Source organism: Leptosomus discolor, chromosome 9 (assembly GCF_034619465.1).
Source record: "Leptosomus discolor isolate bLepDis1 chromosome 9, bLepDis1.hap2, whole genome shotgun sequence".
NCBI lineage: Eukaryota > Metazoa > Chordata > Aves > Leptosomiformes > Leptosomidae > Leptosomus > Leptosomus discolor.
The window spans coordinates 29219866-29240507 of record NC_141399.1 but is presented as its reverse complement, the minus strand read 5'-3'; the positions used below and the strand labels follow the sequence as shown (position 1 = coordinate 29240507).

Genomic DNA, 20642 nt, shown 5'->3' with positions numbered 1-20642 from the left:
GCTGCCCTGAGTGTTACATTCACTGAAATGCTGTTTCATTATGTTTTTTAGGGCCGGTGTACCCGAGAGAACTGCAAATATCTCCACCCTCCCCCACACTTAAAAACACAACTTGAAATAAATGGACGCAACAACCTGATCCAGCAGAAGACAGCCGCAGCCATGTTTGCTCAGCAAATGCAGTTCATGCTACCAGGCGCGCAACTACAGCCAATTGTAAGTTACAGCAATGAATCGGGTTCACATCGCTCCGCATTTCTTTCCCGTTTGCTCATGGAGGCCCCAGCCCTGTGCTTGAGCTTGGGCAGTTGTCTGCGCTGCATGGAGCTGGGCAGCCTCTTCCAGAGGGATGTCTGATGCTGCCTCTGCATCTTCTTGAAAGCCGTGACTCTCCTTTCCTCTGATGACTAAGGAGCTGCAAGACTCAGGGTATCAAGTGCAAGGGTCTTACCACCAGGTGGATGTTTGACCAGTTAATTCACGTACATCCCAAAAGTTCCGAGTGGCTCGGTTCCAATGGATCCTGTTTTGGATAGCTGTTTTACACTAGGATGAGAATGCTGGAGTCTTTCCATGCTGTGGCAAGAACCAGCTGACTGCCTTGGACTAGATGCATTGTACTGGTAGGCTAAAATTGGGGAAGGTGAATCCTACCCAGGCCTTAATACTTTTTTATGTCTCAGAGCGAGACCCATTGCCCCAGCAGAGAGTTGTGCTAATGTCACAGCCCTGTCACTTGTTTTTCTTAGTAATGCTGTTTTATACTAACAGCAGGAAAGATTTGCTTCTCTTCAGATAGGGAGGGAAGCCTGTGGGAGATGGGTATTTGCAGAGTCGGTAGTTCAGAGGAACCTTCACTGCTTGTCCCTGTTTTTGCCTGTTGATTAAAACGGGTTTTCAGGCTGGAGAACCCTGTTATGCCAGGGAGAGGATGGCTTGTGTCTGCTAGTTGGTGTATCTAGAAGGGGGTGACATTTGTCAACTAAGTTTGAGTCTGTTGCTATGTGTATTTTAAGAAATGTCAGAGGTCTTGAAGCAGCTCTTCAGTGCTGACATAAATAAGCTGCACATTTTTAACTGAGAACTTAATTAGGAGTTCTCCATTTAAAATTGGTGCTGGATATCTTTCCTGGGGCAATATGCACTTGATGTGCAGTTGTTGGGTGATGTTCCTTGTGCTGTGCCACATGGGAGGTCTGGCTGGATCCCTAGCGCAAAATCTTCTACCTTGAAGGTGTACAAGTCTGTGAATCAGCCTGCACATTGTCTCCTGGGCTCTAATCTACAGCACCTGGCTTCTCTGCTCAAATGGGGCTTCAGACTCAGCATCTATCACCCTGGCTTTGAAAAGCTCATGTGTCTCTGGATTATTCTCACAAGAGACTGATGAAGGGTTCTTCCCTGTTGGAGGCTGTTGTGCTGTTTGGCGGGAAAAAAAAAAAAAAAGCAGCTTGTGCTGGAGCTGTATTTCAACAGGGAAGGATAGCCAGTGTCCCATCATGGTGATGCTCTGCTGCCATATGAGGGCATTTTCCCAGTCTGGTGTGTTTCTCTTGTCTTGTGAATGCTCTTCCACATTCACCCTCGCTCTTGTCATACTGTGTGTGTTAGCAGCTTTATCTTCACCTTGCCGTGTAAGCTAGGAAAATGCTGTTTATTCTTCCCATTTTGAAGATGGAAAAGTGAGGCAGAAGAGAAAAAGGGCCACAGAAAAAGCCGTTAGTTGCTCTGCACCTTAAGATCTAATCTTTATAGTCTATGCACCTCTTTTTGTGGAGTTCGAAAGTATGTGCACCTCAGAAGGAAATCCTGAATTCCCACAAAATTGTAGCACTAGTTTCCTAGCCCTGTACCAAAAGCAAACCTTTCCTGTTTGGGGTTTTCCTCTGTGGGGAATTCATAGTGGACACTTTGGCTGGCTATTCAAAACATCTTTGGGATTTCCTCTTTGGAAAGTTCCCATCTTCCCATTTTGCAATCTTGCAGGTCCAGTTCACTCCTGCAATTACACTCCTGCCTTTTAAATTGCCTCTGAGACTGAATCTGTTGGTTTGTCTGGTTAGTGCTCTAATTTTGGAGGTAACCTTATCTGATGACAAAGGTCCCTGATTTCTAAATTGTACCATGAGGGAGACATGGATGAAGGAGAAAAATAAAAATTTGTTCTGCAATGGCTGCTCCCTTCCTGCTTTCCCACACTTTGTTCAGAGTAAACGAGCTCTTGGTCTAATTCCTGCTGCCCGACTTGCTCCACATCAATTTCAGGACAAACAAGAGATTGCTTTTTCAACTGCCTTTGATTTCCCAAAGATGCTGCCAGTGGAAGCAGGCTTTGAGATACTTTTTTTTTTTTCTCTCTAAATGAGAAGGGTGGGGCCTCCTGGCTACACGTGAAATTCTTCAAAGCAGAAAGTATTAGATCAGATGCAGCAGCAGAACAAATCCCATGTGATCAGAAAGCTGATCAACGGGATGCCTGCTTAATTGGGATGACTGCCAGAGATGAGATTTCGAACAGCCTGCTTAATAGCACCAAACAATAGCTGAATGCTTAGACATTTTAAAGTGCATGTAAAAAAAAAAAACAAACCACCAAAAAACAAAAAACCACAAAAACCCAACAAACTACAAAAAACGCACAATCTAATAAAAACCACCACATGAAAAACATAACAGCACTTGACATATAGCAGATTCTTTTCACCATGCTTCCTGAAACAGCATTGAATGTGTCTGTCTATGAGCTTGCATCTAAACGTTCACTGCCAGATCTTCTTGCACCACCACTGACATCCAGCAAGAGCTAATCTTCCCGTTGAGCCAAGAGCCAGGGTCCTGATGATGGTTGTTTAATGAAAGCACTGCTCAGAGAAGAACCTTGTCCCAGGTGGGCTGCCTGCTGCACACTGCTCATGGAAGCCTACTAGGTGTGAATTAATGGCTGCTAGCATGAGCTTATTTCTCTGAAGTCTCTGGTTGCTCTCTGATGTTGCTGCTAACTGTTTGTGCAAAGCTGAGAATCACATGAATGTTTGGTGCTCGTGATGCAGTTTTAAACAGACTGCTTTTTACAGCACTTTAAAACAAGTCAGGCAGGGACACGGAGTCGGGTGTTTGCTCAGCATCATGTATTTGTCTGAGAGGGACCTTGGAGGGACTGTGTAGGTGCCAAGTAGGAGGACTCTAGTAAAGTTTTGACTCTTGGAAGTTCAAATTCACCTTGACTGCTGGTGTTGGTTGAGCTGTGCTGGCAGTTCTGTGGGCTGGATTTGCCTGCCTCTGTTAGATTCTGTAAAAGTCAGGTTGAAGGTGAATAGAGCTGGGTTCTGGCATCGATACAGAGATCCATTTTGGTCAATGCTGTGTCTGGTGTCTCAGACATGGTCACTTTGAGCTGTGTGTGCACCAAAGCAAGACCACCCGAAAAGTGCTGCACTCTGGGCCGGATCCCCACCCTCTCCATTCTGCTTTATTCCTTTGCAGCAGTGTGAGACAAACTTTAGAGCTGGCCATCGAGGTGCTTCAGCACAGACTCTGAATTGACCTGGTGGAGCAGGGCAGTGGGTTGCATGGTGCTGCCCTGCTAGCTGTGTCTGAACAGGCAGTTGGATAGAGCAGAGCATGGCAGTGTTGACACACCTGCCTCCACTCCTGCCCTGCAGCTGCCTCTGCTGCTGCCCTAGGATGTTGTTTCCCCTCTCTTTGTTTTGAAGCTCTTCACCTCTTCTTCCTGTCTTTGTAGCCAGGATTGTCTTGACAGCTCTGAGTCACCCATGCCCCTGAAGAAAACTCAGATTTTAACCCAGCCCTGCATCCCCTGCTGGGGCAGCAGGACCCTGCTGCCACCTCTTGGTGCAGATGAAGGGGTTAAAGCACAGGGTGAGCAACTCACTTTGCCAGCGATGCTTGGAACAAGTGTGGGAGCAGATTTCAACAGGTGTTTCAGGCGTGCATTTGTTCCATGAAGCAAAAACCTGATCTATATCTCAGCATCTAGTCAAAGGCACAGTAGGAATGAATAAACACACATACCCTGGCCCACCCAGGAGCTGGTGTCTGCTAAGAAACAGTGCTGTGAGGCGCTAGCACCTGACTTTTGCACTACAGCAGCCCACAAATGAGATATCCTTTGAGCTAGGAGTGTGTCTTTGTGGTCTGATTGGGGAAATGAGTGTCTGTGGTGGTAGCTGGATGCTTTGGCTGATTGGATTCACTCCAGTGTGCTCAGTCTTCATGTTAGAAAGTTGGTTTTACAATCAGCCCCATGCAGTTGCATTGGAGGGGAACACAGGTTTTTGCTTCTTCTGAACAGCATCGACTATGTTTTCAGTGTTGTGGTCTTCAGCCTTGTCAGTACAAGACCTTTATATTCGAAGTTTCTATCACCGGACTGTAATAAAAGCTGGGTTTTGTGTGCTTTCCATGTGTAGCTGCTTAGCAGCGACCTGTCTCCCCTTCTTCAGGCCATCAACACCTCTGTATTTATACTCGGTCTCTCATTTTCAGGCTTTCCCTTTTTAGGGTCTGAGGTAACTCAGAATCAACACTTACCGGCTGAGATAGTGCTTGTGTTCGACAAAACACCAGCCACTCATTTGCCTTCCTCTTCACACCCACTCTGTATTTCTTCTCTAGCTTTAGCACAATTTCTGCTAGGCAAATTGAATGCAACTTCTAGTTTGTTAAGAAAATCAGCTGTTCCAGGTTCTGTCACCACCAGTGGTGACAAATGCCACTCCCTGGGATGGTCCCTTCCCTCTGCTTACACCTTCAACCCAACAGCTCCCATGCTCGGAGTCTATGAGGTGCTCAGAGCTGTTGAAGTCCTTACTCCTTGGCAGCCTTCTCCCTGAGATGTGTTCTCACAACAGCCTTTTTAGCTGCTTTTTTAAATTTTTTTTTTTTTTTTTTTTTTTTAATTCTTACAAGCATTTTAATACCAGTAAACCAGCCTTGTGAGCTGCTACCAGTCTGAACCCCTCTGCTACTGCACTGTAACCTGTTTCCCTCTGCTCAGGAGTTACTGATACTGTCTGCATATCTACAGTTAATGAAAGTTAGTTTGCCAGGAAAACTGCCCCTGCATTTCTGGAATTTGCAAGTGCTTTAAGGAGGGCAGCAAGGGTAAGTGGTGATACTTTCAATCCCTCTGTTTTGCCCTAGAGCACACCAGCAACTAAGTTGAGACTTCTTTTTTTTTAGTCTACAGTCATAATATTGATCTGTGAGGTCTCCTGGCTGGGTGCAATCACAAGAGGTGGATGGGAGGCATGTTGAGGAGAGCAGTGCTGTTTGGAGTAAAAATTACAGTTGGGTTCTGGCTGCAAGGAAGAAACTCGTTCAAATTCCCTCAGGACAGGCCTGGCACGGGGGACCTGCACAGATGTAAAGGGAGGAGAGATTTGGCTGGCAGCATCTTTATTACTGGTACTGATGCATGGAGCCAGACTGGATTTCCCAATCCAAGACAGGCAGTCAGGGCTGGCAATGAGTACAGCCCATCTTTTCCCCTCATCAGCCACAATAAATACAGAGCTCCCTGCTGCCAGCTTACAAAGGAACAGTTTTCAGTGCACTTACCTCACTTCAGACTTAAAATCCCAGCATGTCTATGTTTAATGTGTTGAGTGAGTTGTGCTCGTTCTCTGGCTGTGCATCTGCTGAAACACCTGTGTGGCTGCCAAATGTCAGTCCCCTGGGCCCGCAGGCAGGGTGTGGAGCAGAGCTGTCACTTTCAATCAGTGGCACCGGGCACATGGTTCAGGAGGGCAGAAGTAAGCGGTTTTGAAACCTTGGGAATGCAGCAGCAGGTGCCAGGGCGTGGAAATGGGTGAACAACCAGCGGCAGTGATAAAAACTCACCCTGCTCCTTCACGCACTCCTCTGCAGGTCTCCAGGGTTGCAAGTAGATCGTGCTCCTCAGTTGTTCCTCATGGATGTCTTTCTTCCCCTTGCTTCAGGTTGGGTTCAGATCTGTTAGCCCTTGCCTATTGCTCCCAGTGAGGAGATGGGCTGCTTTTGAGGAATGGCCTTGGAGATGGAGATTGTGCTTTGGCGAGCAGGACCTGCCTCCCAGTTCGTAGTGGCTTTGGTATATCATCTCTTCATGAATGTTTTGTACCCTTTCCCACCAGTTTCTGGTGAATTCACTCAGTGTGAGGTGTTGCAAGCCCCCAGCCTTCCTCCCTGGCTGCACAAATGCCCTGGCATGCTCTGTTTGAGCAGTGGGAGAAACATCTCCCCTTGGTCTCAGAAACCAGCTAGGTCCTTGGGCTGACTCCTGGTTATGTTCAAGCCCAGGCAGGGGAAGCCTACCTTAAAGGATCTCCTGAAATTTTGGAGCTATGTCTGTGCCACACCTGCTCTGCCAGTGTACCCAGGATTCCTGCTGTATTTGGTGCTTGAAAAACAGGGTAGATTTGCACACACATTTGTGCAAGCCACATGTGCTGCAAGGTTTAGGCTGCTACAGGTACGTAAAACAAGTGCTGACATGTCAGGCCCCAGCATAACCCTGTGCAGACTGGCCAGGCTGGAGAAGCTCCTTAAAATAGCATTTATAGTGCAAATGGTGACAAGTTCATCAGATGCCACTGTAATTACTGGTGCTTGCACAAAAGAGAACAGTCTAATGGATGCTGCCTTCTCACTAAAGTGTTCAGGGAGTCACAGCGTTTGAAGATCCTTAAAGAGCTTTTCTAGCAGCAAAAGGTGTAAAATGTCTGGGAGTCACAGAGAATTGAAAGAGAGAAGAAAATGATTTAATAAAGCGTCACAGACTGAAGGATCTCTGGGTTTAATGGTTAAAGTCTCCCATCACCTGAAGTGGGGCTTGATTTAGGCTCAAAAGAAGGAAAATTGGAAATCCCTTACAGAGGGAGGATTATTTGGTTCTGCTACACTTAAAACACCCAGTACTGCTGATTCAGGAGGCTGTGTCTCTTCGTTGAGGAGAAAGTGGGATGTATGCTGGCAGTGACCTGTCATCCCCTTTCCCATCAGCTCAGGAGCTGCTTGCTGTCACCCTGACCTTAGGAAGAGGGCATCATTAAGCTAAAGATGGGTTAGGACAGCTTGGCTGATGTTACTGTGGGCTAGCTTCTTCTAGATTGCAACAAGCAAAGTGTTCCCTAGTGTATGAAAGTACTGGGATGAGGATGCTGTTGAGAAATGCACTGTCCACGTGTGGTTTCTTTTAGAAGCCCACAGGACTCGAAGTACCAAATTAAAGCAAGGAGGGGATGATGTGTGTGGCCAAAAAAATGTCCCAGGCCATTTTGTGAGCATGCTTGCATTATTGCCAAATAGAGGCTGTAGCTACTCTGGATGGCATCACGTATGCCTGCAAACCTGAGCAGCTTTAGCTATAACCCAGAGTTCACAGTGGAGCAGATGACAGAATGGAAAATAAAAATGGTTGCAAGTCTCAGGCTGCTTCCCCTGGGGGCTGCTCGAGCCCCTGCTACAGAAGCAGGAGTGCTGCCTTGCAGGCTCTGGTCTGCACGGTGGGCAGGGGGGATTTTTCATCAGCTGGAATTGATCTAATTCCAAAGGCACCTCGAATCTGGTGCTTTAAAGTCTTACAAACTCCCTGGCTATAGGGTCTGTTCACAGACTTTAAACTGAGCACCTGCTTAGGAGCTTTGTGTGATCTCGCCTGCCTGGCAGAGCGGCAGCTCCTTTCCCAGACCAGTGCTGCCAGAGCACTTCAAGCTGGGGAGGTGGCTCTGGCCACTGGTGCTGAAGCTCTGCTGCACTTGGAGGGCCTGCCTAACGCAGTTTAGGGATCTGAAGCAATCAAGATCTTATGGCCTGTGTTCTTTCTACTCGTGGGAACATCGCTCCTTACAGCGCAGGTGGGGTCCTGGACCTTGTACTGGCCCACACGAGCCATCTCATCCCATACTCTCTGTCCATGGCTCTTCTGAGCCCATGACCCACCTACTCTTGCCAAAACCATGAGGTCTGGCATGTTGTGACACTAGTGAGTTTGGTGTCCTCTTACTGCCATTCATGTGGAGTGTAGGCTTGGGATACTCCTGCAAAACAGCTTTTGCCCAGAGGCTGTTGGCAGTCTGAAACAAACCCCAGATGTGCAGAATGCTAGACCTTCAAGGCTACTGCAGCAGAGATGCCTTGCCTGACTCTAAATGATCCCTTTTGTCTACCTGAGCCACACTAGCCGTGATAACATGGAGCTCAGTGCAGGTTGATAGTAAATTCAACCACATAGCTAATTGGGTTGCCTGCTTCCAGGTCCTGAAGCTGTAGTTTGCCTGGGGTCTCTGTACAGCATTGCAGTGTAGACATTTAGAAGCCGAGACACTTATTTAGGAATGAGAAGTCTAATTTGGGCCTGCCCTAATTGCTGGCATGAAATCCTTAGTTGTGTCATTAAACTATAAAGATCATCAATATGTTTTAATCTGACAAATAAAGATGCCTTGTGTTCAGGATGAGTCACAAATCTTTGAGTCAGGAGAAGCGAATGGATTGCAAGTAAATGGTGATAAATGAATAGATTGGAAAGCACAGCATTTTGATGTTGCTAATCAAATTGTCTAAAAGGATTGAAGTGATGCAAGGCTTTGATGGGTAATCCAAGACAGAGCTTTTTAACTAATGTTTTTCCTCTTTCTATACACAGACAACATTTCCTGTGACTCCATCGCTTGCAACAAGCCCCACGATGGCTTTTAGTCCCTACCTGAGTCATGTTTCTCCTGGGATGGGCTTGGTTCCTGCAGAGCTTTTACCAAATACTCCTGTCCTGGTTTCCGGAAATCCTACTGTTACAGTACCAGGAGGCTCTGCTGGGCAGAAACTGATGCGTACAGATAAACTGGAGGTATTTGGACGTCTGATACGATACTGCTGATGGGAATGAACAGGACATATGGTCCCAGCTGTTGCTCTCTGCTAGAATGACCTGGTGCAGCACAGTGCAGAGTTTAACTTGCAGCTTTCCTAACACAGGGGTGCTGCTGTCTGCTTGAGCAGACTCTCATGTGGGGCCTGATCCCAAATCCTTGGAAGTCACTGGAAATTTGGGAGCACTCTTCTGATTTCAGTGGGCGTTAGAGCAGGGCTGGGATTGTTGTTTTCTGTGTGTGATCTGCCACACTTAAAAAAAAAAAATGCAAGTCTGCCCTTTCACTGAATTGAATGGGAGACATTTTGGAAGTAACAGACGCTTTCCTTGTCTGGAGATGGACTTACTGAGCTTTTACAGAAAGCTTTAAGCATTACACTATTGGGAGTGGTGAGTATGGGGCATTGAAAAGACATCTTCTCCCCTCCCCCCCCCAGTTGGTTGGGCATGCTGGGACTTAGGGTTGGAGGAGCTGTAAATGTCTTTCAAGCCCTCAGCAGAGACTCTGCAGGAGTTAAGAGCTGAGAACATGAATTCAGAGGCCCCTGCAGGTGTAAATTATAACATAGGAAGGTAGTGGAGAAAGGTGTAATTTCAAAACACGTTGTTTTGGGTTATGTACTTTATATTGCCTTGCTGACATCTCACCTTTCCCCACACTCAGTCTGATAGTGCACTGGTACATGATCTATACCATCAGCTATAGTCCTCAACGATTTCTCTCTGAAACCTTGCAGATCTATTTTTGTGGAACCTTTTTCTCTGCCTTTGATGCTTCAGTGCTCATAACTTGCAAGGATCTGCAAGATCTTTGTAAAGCTAGCAATTTTGGCAAGACCTTATAAGCACATTGTGGTATAACAAATGCACTGTCTTGTAATACCAGGGTCAGAGTTTTATTGTGGAGGGGAGTGAGACTATGTGAAAGAGGCTCCTCATATTTAAGAAAAGGTACTTGTTGCAAATAACAACAGCATGCAACATTTAGAATTAAACATCCTACCCAAGAGTGTGCTCTGTAACAAATACATAATCCAGGTGAGACATAAATGGCAGATTTATGAACATTTAAGCTTTAGAGGCAGGGGAAGAATCCCGAGCTCCAAAAGTTTTGGCAAAACAACATTGGCTTCCTAGGGTCGCTTTCCATTCTGCACAAATTCTGTACTTCACTTGCATTTGGTAATTGGTCTTGGTAACATTGTGGGTTTTTTCATACCCTGAACCAGTTGCGAGTTGCCCTTGTGACTGTTGGTGTATGTGCTACCTAAGATGAGCATGGATTCAGAATACACATATGGCTTAATGTGGCCAACTGAACTGATATTCTATGTTGAAAATACTGAATGAAGAGTAACTTAATGTTCTGCTCAATAATGTGACTTTCTTTTAAGGTTTGTCGAGAGTTTCAGCGTGGAAATTGCACACGTGGTGAGAATGATTGCCGCTATGCTCACCCTATAGATATTGCAATGATAGACACAAATGAAAATACTGTTACAGTTTGCATGGATTACATCAAAGGTCGATGCTCTAGGGAGAAATGCAAGTACTTTCATCCCCCTGCACACCTGCAAGCCAAAATCAAGGCAGCTCAACACCAGGTGAACCAGACAGCTGCAGCTGCAATGGTAAGTAGAGCTCTTCTCAAGCTGTATTTCCATTGCAAAGAGATTTCATTTGTATCTTATGTGTTGTTTGTGGGAAAGTAGACTGCTTTGTAAATGGCTGACTAGAGAGCTGAGAGCATGTGCAATACGAATCCTATCTCTTCATCCTTTCTATGTGCTCACCATAGCATGAAGCCCTGAGTAGCACAGTACGTCTTGCCGGTTAGGGACATGGTGGCGAACCCTGTGATTTTCTGACGTGACATCGTGATGTGACTTGAACACAAGTACAGGAGCACTTGGAACCAACACCTTCCCTGGCCAAGTCATAGGTGTCAGTTTAGCTTCCTCAGTACACAATGAAAGCAAAGACCACCCATCCCATAATACATCCTTTGCAGGGAGAACTGGCCTGTTGGAAGTTGGTAGCAAAATTTTCACTGACTTAAAAGCAGACCAGGTATCAGTTGTTTGAGCTTAGCAAAGTCATGCCTGATACCTTTGCCAAGGCTTAGTGAAATGATGAGACTCAAACCAAGGGTAACTTCCTGACGCGTGTGATACTTTGGACTTGGTAAAGATGGTCCCACCTGCTTTTTAATTTGAATTGTGATTTCTAATACCTACAATTCTAAACGAGTCAAGGAAGACTTACCAGATGAAATTCCTAGCTGGAGTAATGTTTGCTGTTCTGTTGAACTCGGTTTAACAGCACCTATTTATTCCAGAGATGAGAGAGCTGGGATGTTCAGCCTGAGGAGGGAAGAAGAGGCCCAGGGGGATCTTAACTGTGTCTATAAATTCCTGATGGGAGAAGTAAAGAAGACAGAGGCAGACTCTTCGCTGTGGTGCCCAGTGAAAGAACAAGAGGCAGTGGGGACAAATTGAATTCAGGAAATTCCATTTAAGCATAAGAAAAAGCTTATTTACCATGAAGGTGATCAGACACTGCAACAGGTTGCTCCATCCTTGGAGATACTCACAACCTACCTGGATGCAGCCCTGAGCAAGCTGCTGTAGTTGAGCCTGCTTTGAGCAGGTCTAGACAATCTCCAGAGGTCACTTCCAAGCTCATCTGTTCTAATATTTTTATAATTTTTTTTTATAACTAATATTAAAAAGGTTTTTGCCTCCTTTTTGGTGTAGAAGTAAGCCTACTACATTTTTTCTAAATACCTTTTTTTTTTTTTTTTTTTTGCAAAAGAGGTTGTTTTTCATTCATAGTGAAATATAATGCAAAACCAGGACAATTCTAGATCCTTGTGGCATCAGTATTACCTGGAATGTAATCTGAAGAACCAGTTTACACTGCAGTATTTATTTGTCCTGCAGAGTTTATTTATTAGATTTCTTACTATTTTTGTTATTCTTGAAACAAGGGCCCAGGTCTGTTGAAAAAGACCCTCCTGAAATGAAAGTCTTGTGGCTTTTACAATTGAATCTTTACTTTTTCACTAATTATCTAGGACACTGCTGCTTAACCAATGCCAATGCATGTTTTATTCATGCTGCTGGCTTCTCTTAAAAATGTAATTAACCTTATTTGTGTGCTGTTAACTAGAACCTTTAAAATATTTATTGATTGCTTGTTGCATCACCCCTGCTACCAAAACAGCTTACATTATTCGTTGACTTTTCAGGGTTTGATGCATTTACTGTACCTGTTGAGGAATGAGACTTTAGTAAAGGAAAGAATGGTGCCCAGTTTTCTTGGATCAAAAAACATATGCCAGACAAATGGGTGCGCCTTCTAAAATAGAGTTGGAATGACTTCAAATCTAAATTCAGAAGATATTTCTGAGGGACCCAATCCTGCAGTTACTTGATATGCACAAGTAGTAGGTTTATTCACTCCTGCTTGGCTGAAGTCGGTGCAGCACAGTCAGATGGACTGCATCAGGCTCGGTCCCCAGTTCAGGATGGCACTGCACGTGCTTGAACCTCCCTTCACCAGTGGTCCTTCCCTTGGCACAGACAATCCTGCTGACCTCTGCATGGCATGTAGCTGCAGAATTAGGGCTGAAGCCCAGTGCAAGTCCACTTGTAGGTGCTAAATCCCCGAGTGCTTCTGACCCGCTGTGCCAGCCACCATGAAGATGCTCTAAAGCATGTGTCCCTTGATGACATTTCTTTTGCTTTTAAAACTCACTGAGGCAAAACAGCTGACTAGCTGCTAGGCCAGGTAATTACTCAGCCACCCCACGTTGTGCATGCCTCGTCTTTTTAATATATTGTATAATGCATTCACTTTTTTTTTCTTCACCTCCCCAAAATGTTGCTCTCTCTTGACACACCTCTGCTTGCTGTTTTTGTTACTGTGCTTGACCCCCCCTCCCTGGCCCATTGCCATCATGTGCTCGCTGCCTGCTAATTAAGACTCAGCCAGCTGTCAGATCACTGAAGCGACCGCTCGAGGCAACCTTTGACCTGGTACTTGGACCTTTCACCTTCTCGCTTTGCACGTAACCATCTTAGTCTGCATGAAAGCCTTCTGCGCTTGGTCTGTTGTGTTAGTGCCTGGGGAGACTGCCCATCTCAGCCAGAAATGTTGCAGTGTGCGTTCAGACATGCCAATCCTGCGCCCGACACAGCATCCATTAACCCAATGAGCTTTGCCTCCTGAAGCCTGAATGTGTTTTGGAGGCAGTGAATAATCTTGGGGGGAGGCAGCTCAGGGTTTTGAAGTGTTTTTCCAAGCAGCATCAACTTTGGAATCACGAAACACGATGTTTCGGTGAGAATTTAACTCATTAGGTCTGCAGTGTGCTGGATATGCCAGAGGACTGGGTGTGGTGCAGGACAGATCCAGCAACTTTTTGTGGTATGCCCAACAGCACAGCCTTGCCTGGCAGTGTCGTGCTGGTACTGCCCTGCAGAAGGGTGTTCTGTGCAATGTGCTCAACTCAGATTTAGGAGGGAGAGAGCTAAGCAACACCTGTAGAGATCTGTGCTGGGAACTGAAGCAGGTGCAGTGCAGGACTTTGGCTGCATGTTCAGGAAGCTGGGGAGGTGGCTGCCACTACAGCTGGCTCTGTCTCTGATTCCTCCCCCCCATACCTCAGTGGAACAGTGTCAGCAAAGGCACCTCGCTCTGGTGGGTGCCTTTTGCTTCAGTCTCAGGCACAGGATCTGCTCCCCAGGCTTCTGTCTGCAAGCTGCCTTCATATAAGCTACCTTTATTTCCTGAGTCTCAAATATGTTTTACCTGTTTTCGTGCACTCATAGCAAGACAAAGGCTATCCTCCCAGTCTGCTGGCAGTCCTGGCTCCATAGAAGACAACTCCTTTGTGTTCACTCCAAATAATGAGGGATCTATTACATCCTAAAAAAAAAAAAGGGCCCTTGTCACCCACCTATAGAGGGGAATGGAAAGAGTGGACACATAGGAGCCCAGAAACCTTCAAGCTGGTGTTGCTCCTTGTTCTCAGAGCTAAGAAGCAGAGGCTGATCTCTCTTTCCTCTGAAGATTTGTTTCTGGGTTTTTCTTTAAGTAGTCGAGAGGCTTCCTCGTCAGAGTTTTATGCAGCAGCAGTAGGGAACCTTGCTAGGAACCACCTTCCACCAGTAGTTGTGGAATTAGGCTGTAAATGGCATAACAGTCTCTCACTGCTCATGGCTGGCACATACACAGCCCCAAAGCCAGCGCAGGCAGTGACCTGCATGGTGCCTCGCTGCCCTCTCCAAGAGCCACCTCTCTGAGGAGGTGTGGTCTGGCAGAGAATGGGAAAGCCCTTTAACTTCCCTACCCTCCTGACCTCCACCACTGAACAAAACCCCATTAGATAGTTACTTCTAATAGTCTTCCTGCTCTGGACCACCTGAAGGTTTGCAACTGCATGTCACCTCCTCTGAACCCTTCGGGAAGGCTGCACCAGAGAAGGATTCACAGTGGTGATAAGAGCATGTATAAGCTTCAGAGGAAACTGCTCAGGTTGCTTTTGTTGCTTGCCAGGGAATGAGCACTGCCTCTGCTCCCTCTCAAATAATTTTGTGTTTGTCGTGCCTTGGACTGAAGCAGCAAGCCAGATGCAGACCCAGCCCCTCTTTGCTGAGTGCAAAGGGGTGAAAGTGTAATTTGCTCGCAGGAGACAGTGGTTTGAGGGGAACTTTGAGGTGCAATTACATTGTTGCAAAGATTTAATCCAGTTCTTGTCTTGCAAAAAATAACAAGAGAGGGTTGTTAACCAGCACGTGGGAAACTTTGACTGTGGCATGCACGGTTTTTATCTGTTAGTCATGCTGAAAGATTGCTTTCCATGCCATGGAGAAGTGGCACAAACCTCTTTGTTCCAGTAGGAATGTGGATTTCCCAGCCCAAAAATGGGAGGCTGCCTGGCATTTTTGTAGTGGGAATTGTTCATAGGGATCAATGGAGGCTATCACGTGGATGCTGAACTGAATTAACCCCTTCACCAGTGCAGACGGCCTGATCATGTTACTTGGGTTGCATACCCATGTATGCACACAAGCACACGGAGGAAAAAAAACAAAGTCTGAAAAAGTTACTATCAAAGGCTGCTGCTATTTCTGTGACAGTCAGAGCTTGTCCAGAGGGAAATCACAAGCAGCAGGATGAGGTAAACTCACCAAATAAGTTCTTTGCTATAAGGGTTTAGTCTAGCTCCTGTCCTGCAGTAGGGAGGCACTTGCTACAGAATGTGTTGAGGAGTCTCCCGTTGCGTTTTGTACGTGCTGCAGGACACGCTTGGGGGATTCTTTCAGAACCAGGGCATGGTACAAGACAGAAATGTTGTATCGCCACAAGCTGTTGTAATTCCTGCAGGTCCCGAGACAGATAAAAAAATTCTAGCCTATTTCAAATAAGACACGCTTTGTTTGCTCCTGTGTCCCTGCCAGATCCGTGTGCAGGAGCTGTATTGGCCCAACTTCTTCACATGCAGTTTTAGACACCTCTCTCAGTCATTTGTGGGTAGATTTTTCAGTGAGTGTGCTCCAGGCTTGGGGTTCTTACCCTCAACACAAAGGCTGGAAAGTGGTGAAGCCTGATCCTTCTGTCCCGCTGGGCTCTCCTGCACCTTAATATCTAAAATAAGATAGGTTGGCAACAGGAGGACCGCATCTTCAGGGCACGTTCCTTTACGAACGCTTCTCCAGCTGCTGGGGTGGGAGCGGTGACCCAGAAGGCTGTGTCAAACCAGAAGCAGACCGAGACAGAGCTCCTGGCTCCTGTGCCTACAGAGCCCATGTGGCTGAGCCAGCCTTCAGGCTGCACAGCAGCTGCTGCAGTGTGCTTGTTTCTTTGGAAGACTCTGGAAATGTTGTATTTATTTGGGCTTCAGCCACCTGCTGTCTAGGCATTTCCCAAGGCTTCTGTCCAGGGAGGGGCTGCTGTAGCTTCTTTCTCTCCCTTGCTTCCAAGGGCCTGTAGTAGGGTAGGAGGAAGGGTGATGTTAGAGAGATGATGCCTGTTGTGCCTTGACATCCCTGCAGCCTGTTGGTGTTTGTATGCTCCCTCTGACTGCAATGCTGGACTCAGGAATTGTCCTGTAAAGAGCCAGGACATCACAGCACATCTCAAAGCTTTCAGTTGTTCTGCTTTTGGCACTGCCGTTATGGGATAATGGGGTTTTTGGGGTGGTGGCAGCCTTTGGCCGAGAAGCAAGGAGTCAAAAGTCCATTATGTGCCTGGCACAGTTGCTTTGCTATAATTAGTATTTTTTTTCTGAGGCAGATTTTGGAAGCATCTGAAAAAGAATGTTTAGCAATCAGGCACAGTAAGGAGCATGAATTTAAGCAGCAAGTTCTTCAGTCACTGTGAATCTGTAAAACACCTCTGATGTACATGGAGCTACTCTAGTCTCTGCAAGCTGCAGATCTATCCTGTGCCTGGAGGAACATTCATGTAGCTGTCATTAAATAAGCAAGATATAGATACAGTCAGATTTAACATAAATATCAGCGGGGGGTTACCTTGAAATGGAAACTCTTTAGATCTTTACCTAAAAGACCTTATCCTAAAATACAGATCTTAAGCAAAAGATTTTGGTGTCTGTGTCTGAGAACATTGTCCCATTTGACTGCTGTCTTTTGATACTAGTCAGAAGAAATCTGGAAATATTAAGTCCTAATGCTGGCACTGTTAATGTCTGCTAGCATTAGAAGAGGATGCATGCATGTCTGAGGGCAGTTTTGCAAATGCAATTTCTTCTACTTTTCTTTTTTTTTTTTTTTTTAAATATTAAAACCACCCAAAAGCCACCATGTGAATCAAGATAGGATGAAGTAATGTTTTGCCTGGAAGTATCTTGCTTAACATTTCTCAGATGAGCAGTCTCCTGTAGCAAATTAAAGTGAAACCTGTTTCTAGATGCTGACAAGCTGTTGCAAGCTTTCACTTATATTCTGTTGTGTGTTGATCTTCATAATGCTTTAAAATCTCTTTACTTGTGTCCTTTCTTCTGAGCACTGTGTGTTTGTAGCCTTAACCCTTCATTAGCTAAACCTCCTCCATTACCTACCCTTCACTGTCACCTATTCAAAAAAAAAAATAGGAGTGATAACCCTATTTTTCAGTCATTGCTTTGCTACATGATATAGACTAACAGCTAGGCAGAAATGACCTGATTCTGCATGACTTCCACGTGCGTAAATCTCATTGACGTCAATGGGAGTGTTACGTGCAAAAGGACTGCAGGGCATAATTAAAAAGGGCCCTTTTCTATCACAAAGTGGAGAAAAAAAAGTGATTTCTACTTGGGTACAATGAAAAGCTGTAAATCATTAGAAACATTCCTGTCTCCTAAGAACCTGCCATACTACTTTGCTGTTGAGACATGCTTTGGTGACTGATGAGTAACTTGCTGAGAAAAGTTCCTGAGTTGGGTTAATGCTTTTTACCAAGTCTGATCATGAAACAGGTTTGGCTGGCTGGAAGAAGCTCAGTGGTGTGATAAAACAAAAAGAGGGGATTTGCCTGATAGAAAGGCCCACCCAAATCTTGTTCGAACACCAGGTTTGTCAATGGCTTTTTCCACTGTTAATAACGAGCAAGCGGTATTTAACTGTTGGAGGCCACCTCCTAGAAATTGGGAGCAGGTCCAAATCTGCTGGTGGTAGGCTGTGCTGCCGGTGCAAGCAGTGGAGAATCAAATCAGGCCTGTTCTTGACCATGTTGCTCAGCCTCTCCACTAGGAAGTGGAAATGCATTTTACTATGAATGTAACGTTACGCGTGTAATTGGCAACAGCTACCACTTTACCACCTGGACACATGGGTCGACTGCAAACAAGTGTGCACACTTCCACACGTGCACACGTATATGTAGGCAGGTATATGGAACAGACAGAAGCAAGCATCCCTTTTTTTCCATGGCATTTGTTGATTATGCTAATCTTCTTGTTTTTAAATAGTCACCTACTGTAGTTTTATTCCCTGGTATTTTTTTTTTAAAATGCTTCTTGCCTGCAACTGCTCTTCATAGTATCCTGTCCAGGTGATCGCCTCTCCCCTGCCTTCTCCTCATGCTTTTTTTTTCCTGTGTGCCCAAGTCAGTCCTACTGAAAATCTCCCTTAGCATCCCTCCTCCTTCTGGACTCTGCCCATTATCCTGGTGCATTTACTAACTGCTTATCTAGTGAACTTGTGGTTTTGCCTACTACTTCTGCTGTGATTTAGCTGCTCTTCTCTTTCCTGTCTCGCTAAGTTGATAACAGTTGCAGGTGATTTGCAGACAAGACCCCGTATTATTTGTTGCATGCTTGATCTACATCTGGGCCCCTTGTTTTACTCCACTTGTCTTTAATGACTCCCTTATCCACAGGCCCTGCCGCCTGGTGCACTTCAACCTTTACCAAAGAGGCCAGCACTTGAAAAAAACAATGGTGCCACCACAGTCTTTAACCCAAGCGTTTTCCACTACCAACAGGCTCTAGCCAACATGCAGTTGCAACAGCCTACATTCATCCCTACAGGTAAGTGTCTCCTTGCTTTCCCCAGCATCGTAGTTGTCTTTTTTATGACCTAGGCATTGAGCTAATGAGCAGATTTGTAAGAGTCCTTAGCAAAAAAGTATCAGTGTGTAGTTTCATGTTAAAAATGGATGGAAAGTTAATGTGTGTCGTTTGACTTTTTTTTTCCTTCACCTACTACAATTCAGAGCTTTCACTTGTAAAGGTCCCTTCTTAGCCTTTTTTGTTTGGTTTGGGGGTTTTTTAAGTGGTCGAACTAAGAAAAATGTCTGCAAGTTTCTTGATTCATACTTTGTTTCTCCTCTTTATGGTTCAACCAGTTAATCCCAAATTAATTCTTTGACTCTTGTGTAGCACTCTTAACGGACTCATGTTAAAATATCTTGAGGACCTCTATTCCTGCTCACTTGAAGCTGCGGGTATCTTTCTGGGCTTCTGTCTCAATGACCTACATATTCCAGCAGCCATGATGTTTATAGAGGGAACGGTTTGTCTTTAGTAAATACAAATTACATAATCCTCTTTAAAGGCATATATTTCTCCCTTGCTTGTTTTGATCAGTACGATAGCCTAAGCTTTTTAAAAGCAATTTAACTCCCAGCTTTTATTGTACCTTTAAGGTCTCAGAGTAAAATTGAAAGATGCAGTTCAGTAATTCATATAGAACTCGAAATATTGACATGGCAGATGTGACTGCTGACTAGCCAATTAACCTCTATTCACTGCAACCAAATGAAAAACAAAACCTGCTTAGAGTAGTAAGTATTATAAGTGGCTGAATTAGGAATATTCCAGAGCTGATAGCTTGTTTTTTAGTATCATTATTATCATTGTAGAGCATAGTAAGAAAATGAATGCCCAGTGTTTTTAATGTTTAATGCCGTATTCACTTGCCACGTGATATTTGCTAAAACATACAAAGTGTTTCTCTGGGCTGGCTCCTCGAAGTGAACACACAGTGGACTTGGACCTTGGCCTTTCTGTTCCTTGCGGTCAGGGGAGAAGCTTTAGAGAGTCTTACACTGAGACCAAACTGTCTCAAACTGAGCATAGGTCCAGAGAGCTGGGACATAAACCCACTGTTGTGTGGTCTTTCTGATATGAGGGCACTTGGAGACACTCAGAACTCAGCAGCTGCCAAGATGTTCTTCCAGGGAAGTGGAGTCTTGTACGGAGAGACAGAGGGAGGGACTCAAGTAGTAGCCTCCCCCCGTGTGCTCTGCGAAGTGCTCTTGGAGGGGATGGGCTGAACTGACCTTACCGCGACTCTGTCAGGTGCCAAGCAAAATACTTCAGGAGACATTGATATCTTTTTGAGAATGCCGAGTCCCCCAGCTGGCTACACGCTCCTCTTCCTCGAGGTCACAGTTGCCATAGCTGACATAAGGACATGCATTTCTGATGCAAGCGCCATAAATTAGCTTTTACCCAGCGCACTCTCACTGTGCTGTTGTGCCCTGTCTCATGGCAATGAAATTACATGCAGGGCTGATGCATAACAGGTCTATTTGCTGGCACCTGCTCTCATCTGAGGACATTAATGCTGGGCAGAGCAGCAAATTTCCAGTCAGAGGATGGATCTCTGACGAGTTTATGTTGCATATCCCCGTTTTCCCTTATGCATCAGACTGCAGATCTGGTCTCAGCCTTTGCGGTCCTTTGGAAAGCGAAACAAAGAAGTGGCACGTAGCAGCTCACACCGTGGGGAGGGGAAGTGAGCTGTTGCTTTTCTTAATTTCTCCTTTTCAGTTATTGAGAGATCAGCATTGTGTGTTGCCATGGGGGAGAAAGTCAGGATGTCAGTTGAAAATGGCATCATCACTGCAATTGTTTCAAGTCCAGAAAAAAACTGCCTCTTTCAGCTTAAACTAGAGACTTTGAATCCTTGCTTGCAGGATTAAATTGCTTTTGGAAAGTCAGTTTTAACATGAGTGTGATGTTCCTCTAAGGGCAATTTGTTTTCTGCTGACATGGTCAGAAAGAATTCCACATACCTGATTCCAAAACAAAACAAAACACAAAACCAAAAAACCCAAACAACCCTGATTTCTAGGATAGAGCATGTAATTTAATACCAAGGTGGGAGAAGAAACATATTCTTTGCTACCCAAGAATTCAAGAATTAATTTGGTTTGCTATGATCTCTTAAAACTGAGTTTAAACTATTTATGTACCATTATGCAGAATCTGTTTGCATGTGCTTAAATACTGAATGCTGCAAAGAGAATACCT

At 45.3% G+C, this 20642-nt stretch overlaps 1 protein-coding gene across 2 annotated transcripts in view; it reads left to right on the top strand.

Moving 5' to 3' along the window:
* Positions 1 to 20642, top strand: part of MBNL3 (muscleblind like splicing regulator 3) — a 54975-nt gene that overhangs the window by 27837 nt on the left and 6496 nt on the right. Inside the window, exons 2-6 of one of the 2 annotated variants that reach the window (XM_086469874.1) lie at positions 52 to 216; positions 8648 to 8848; positions 10267 to 10503; positions 12859 to 12912; positions 18263 to 18413. In XM_086469874.1, the coding sequence (XP_086326000.1) occupies positions 52 to 216; positions 8648 to 8848; positions 10267 to 10503; positions 12859 to 12912; positions 18263 to 18413 (808 nt within the window). The remainder of the gene's footprint in view (positions 1 to 51; positions 217 to 8647; positions 8849 to 10266; positions 10504 to 12858; positions 12913 to 18262; positions 18414 to 20642) is intronic. The other variant, XM_086469875.1, reaches the window with a different exon arrangement.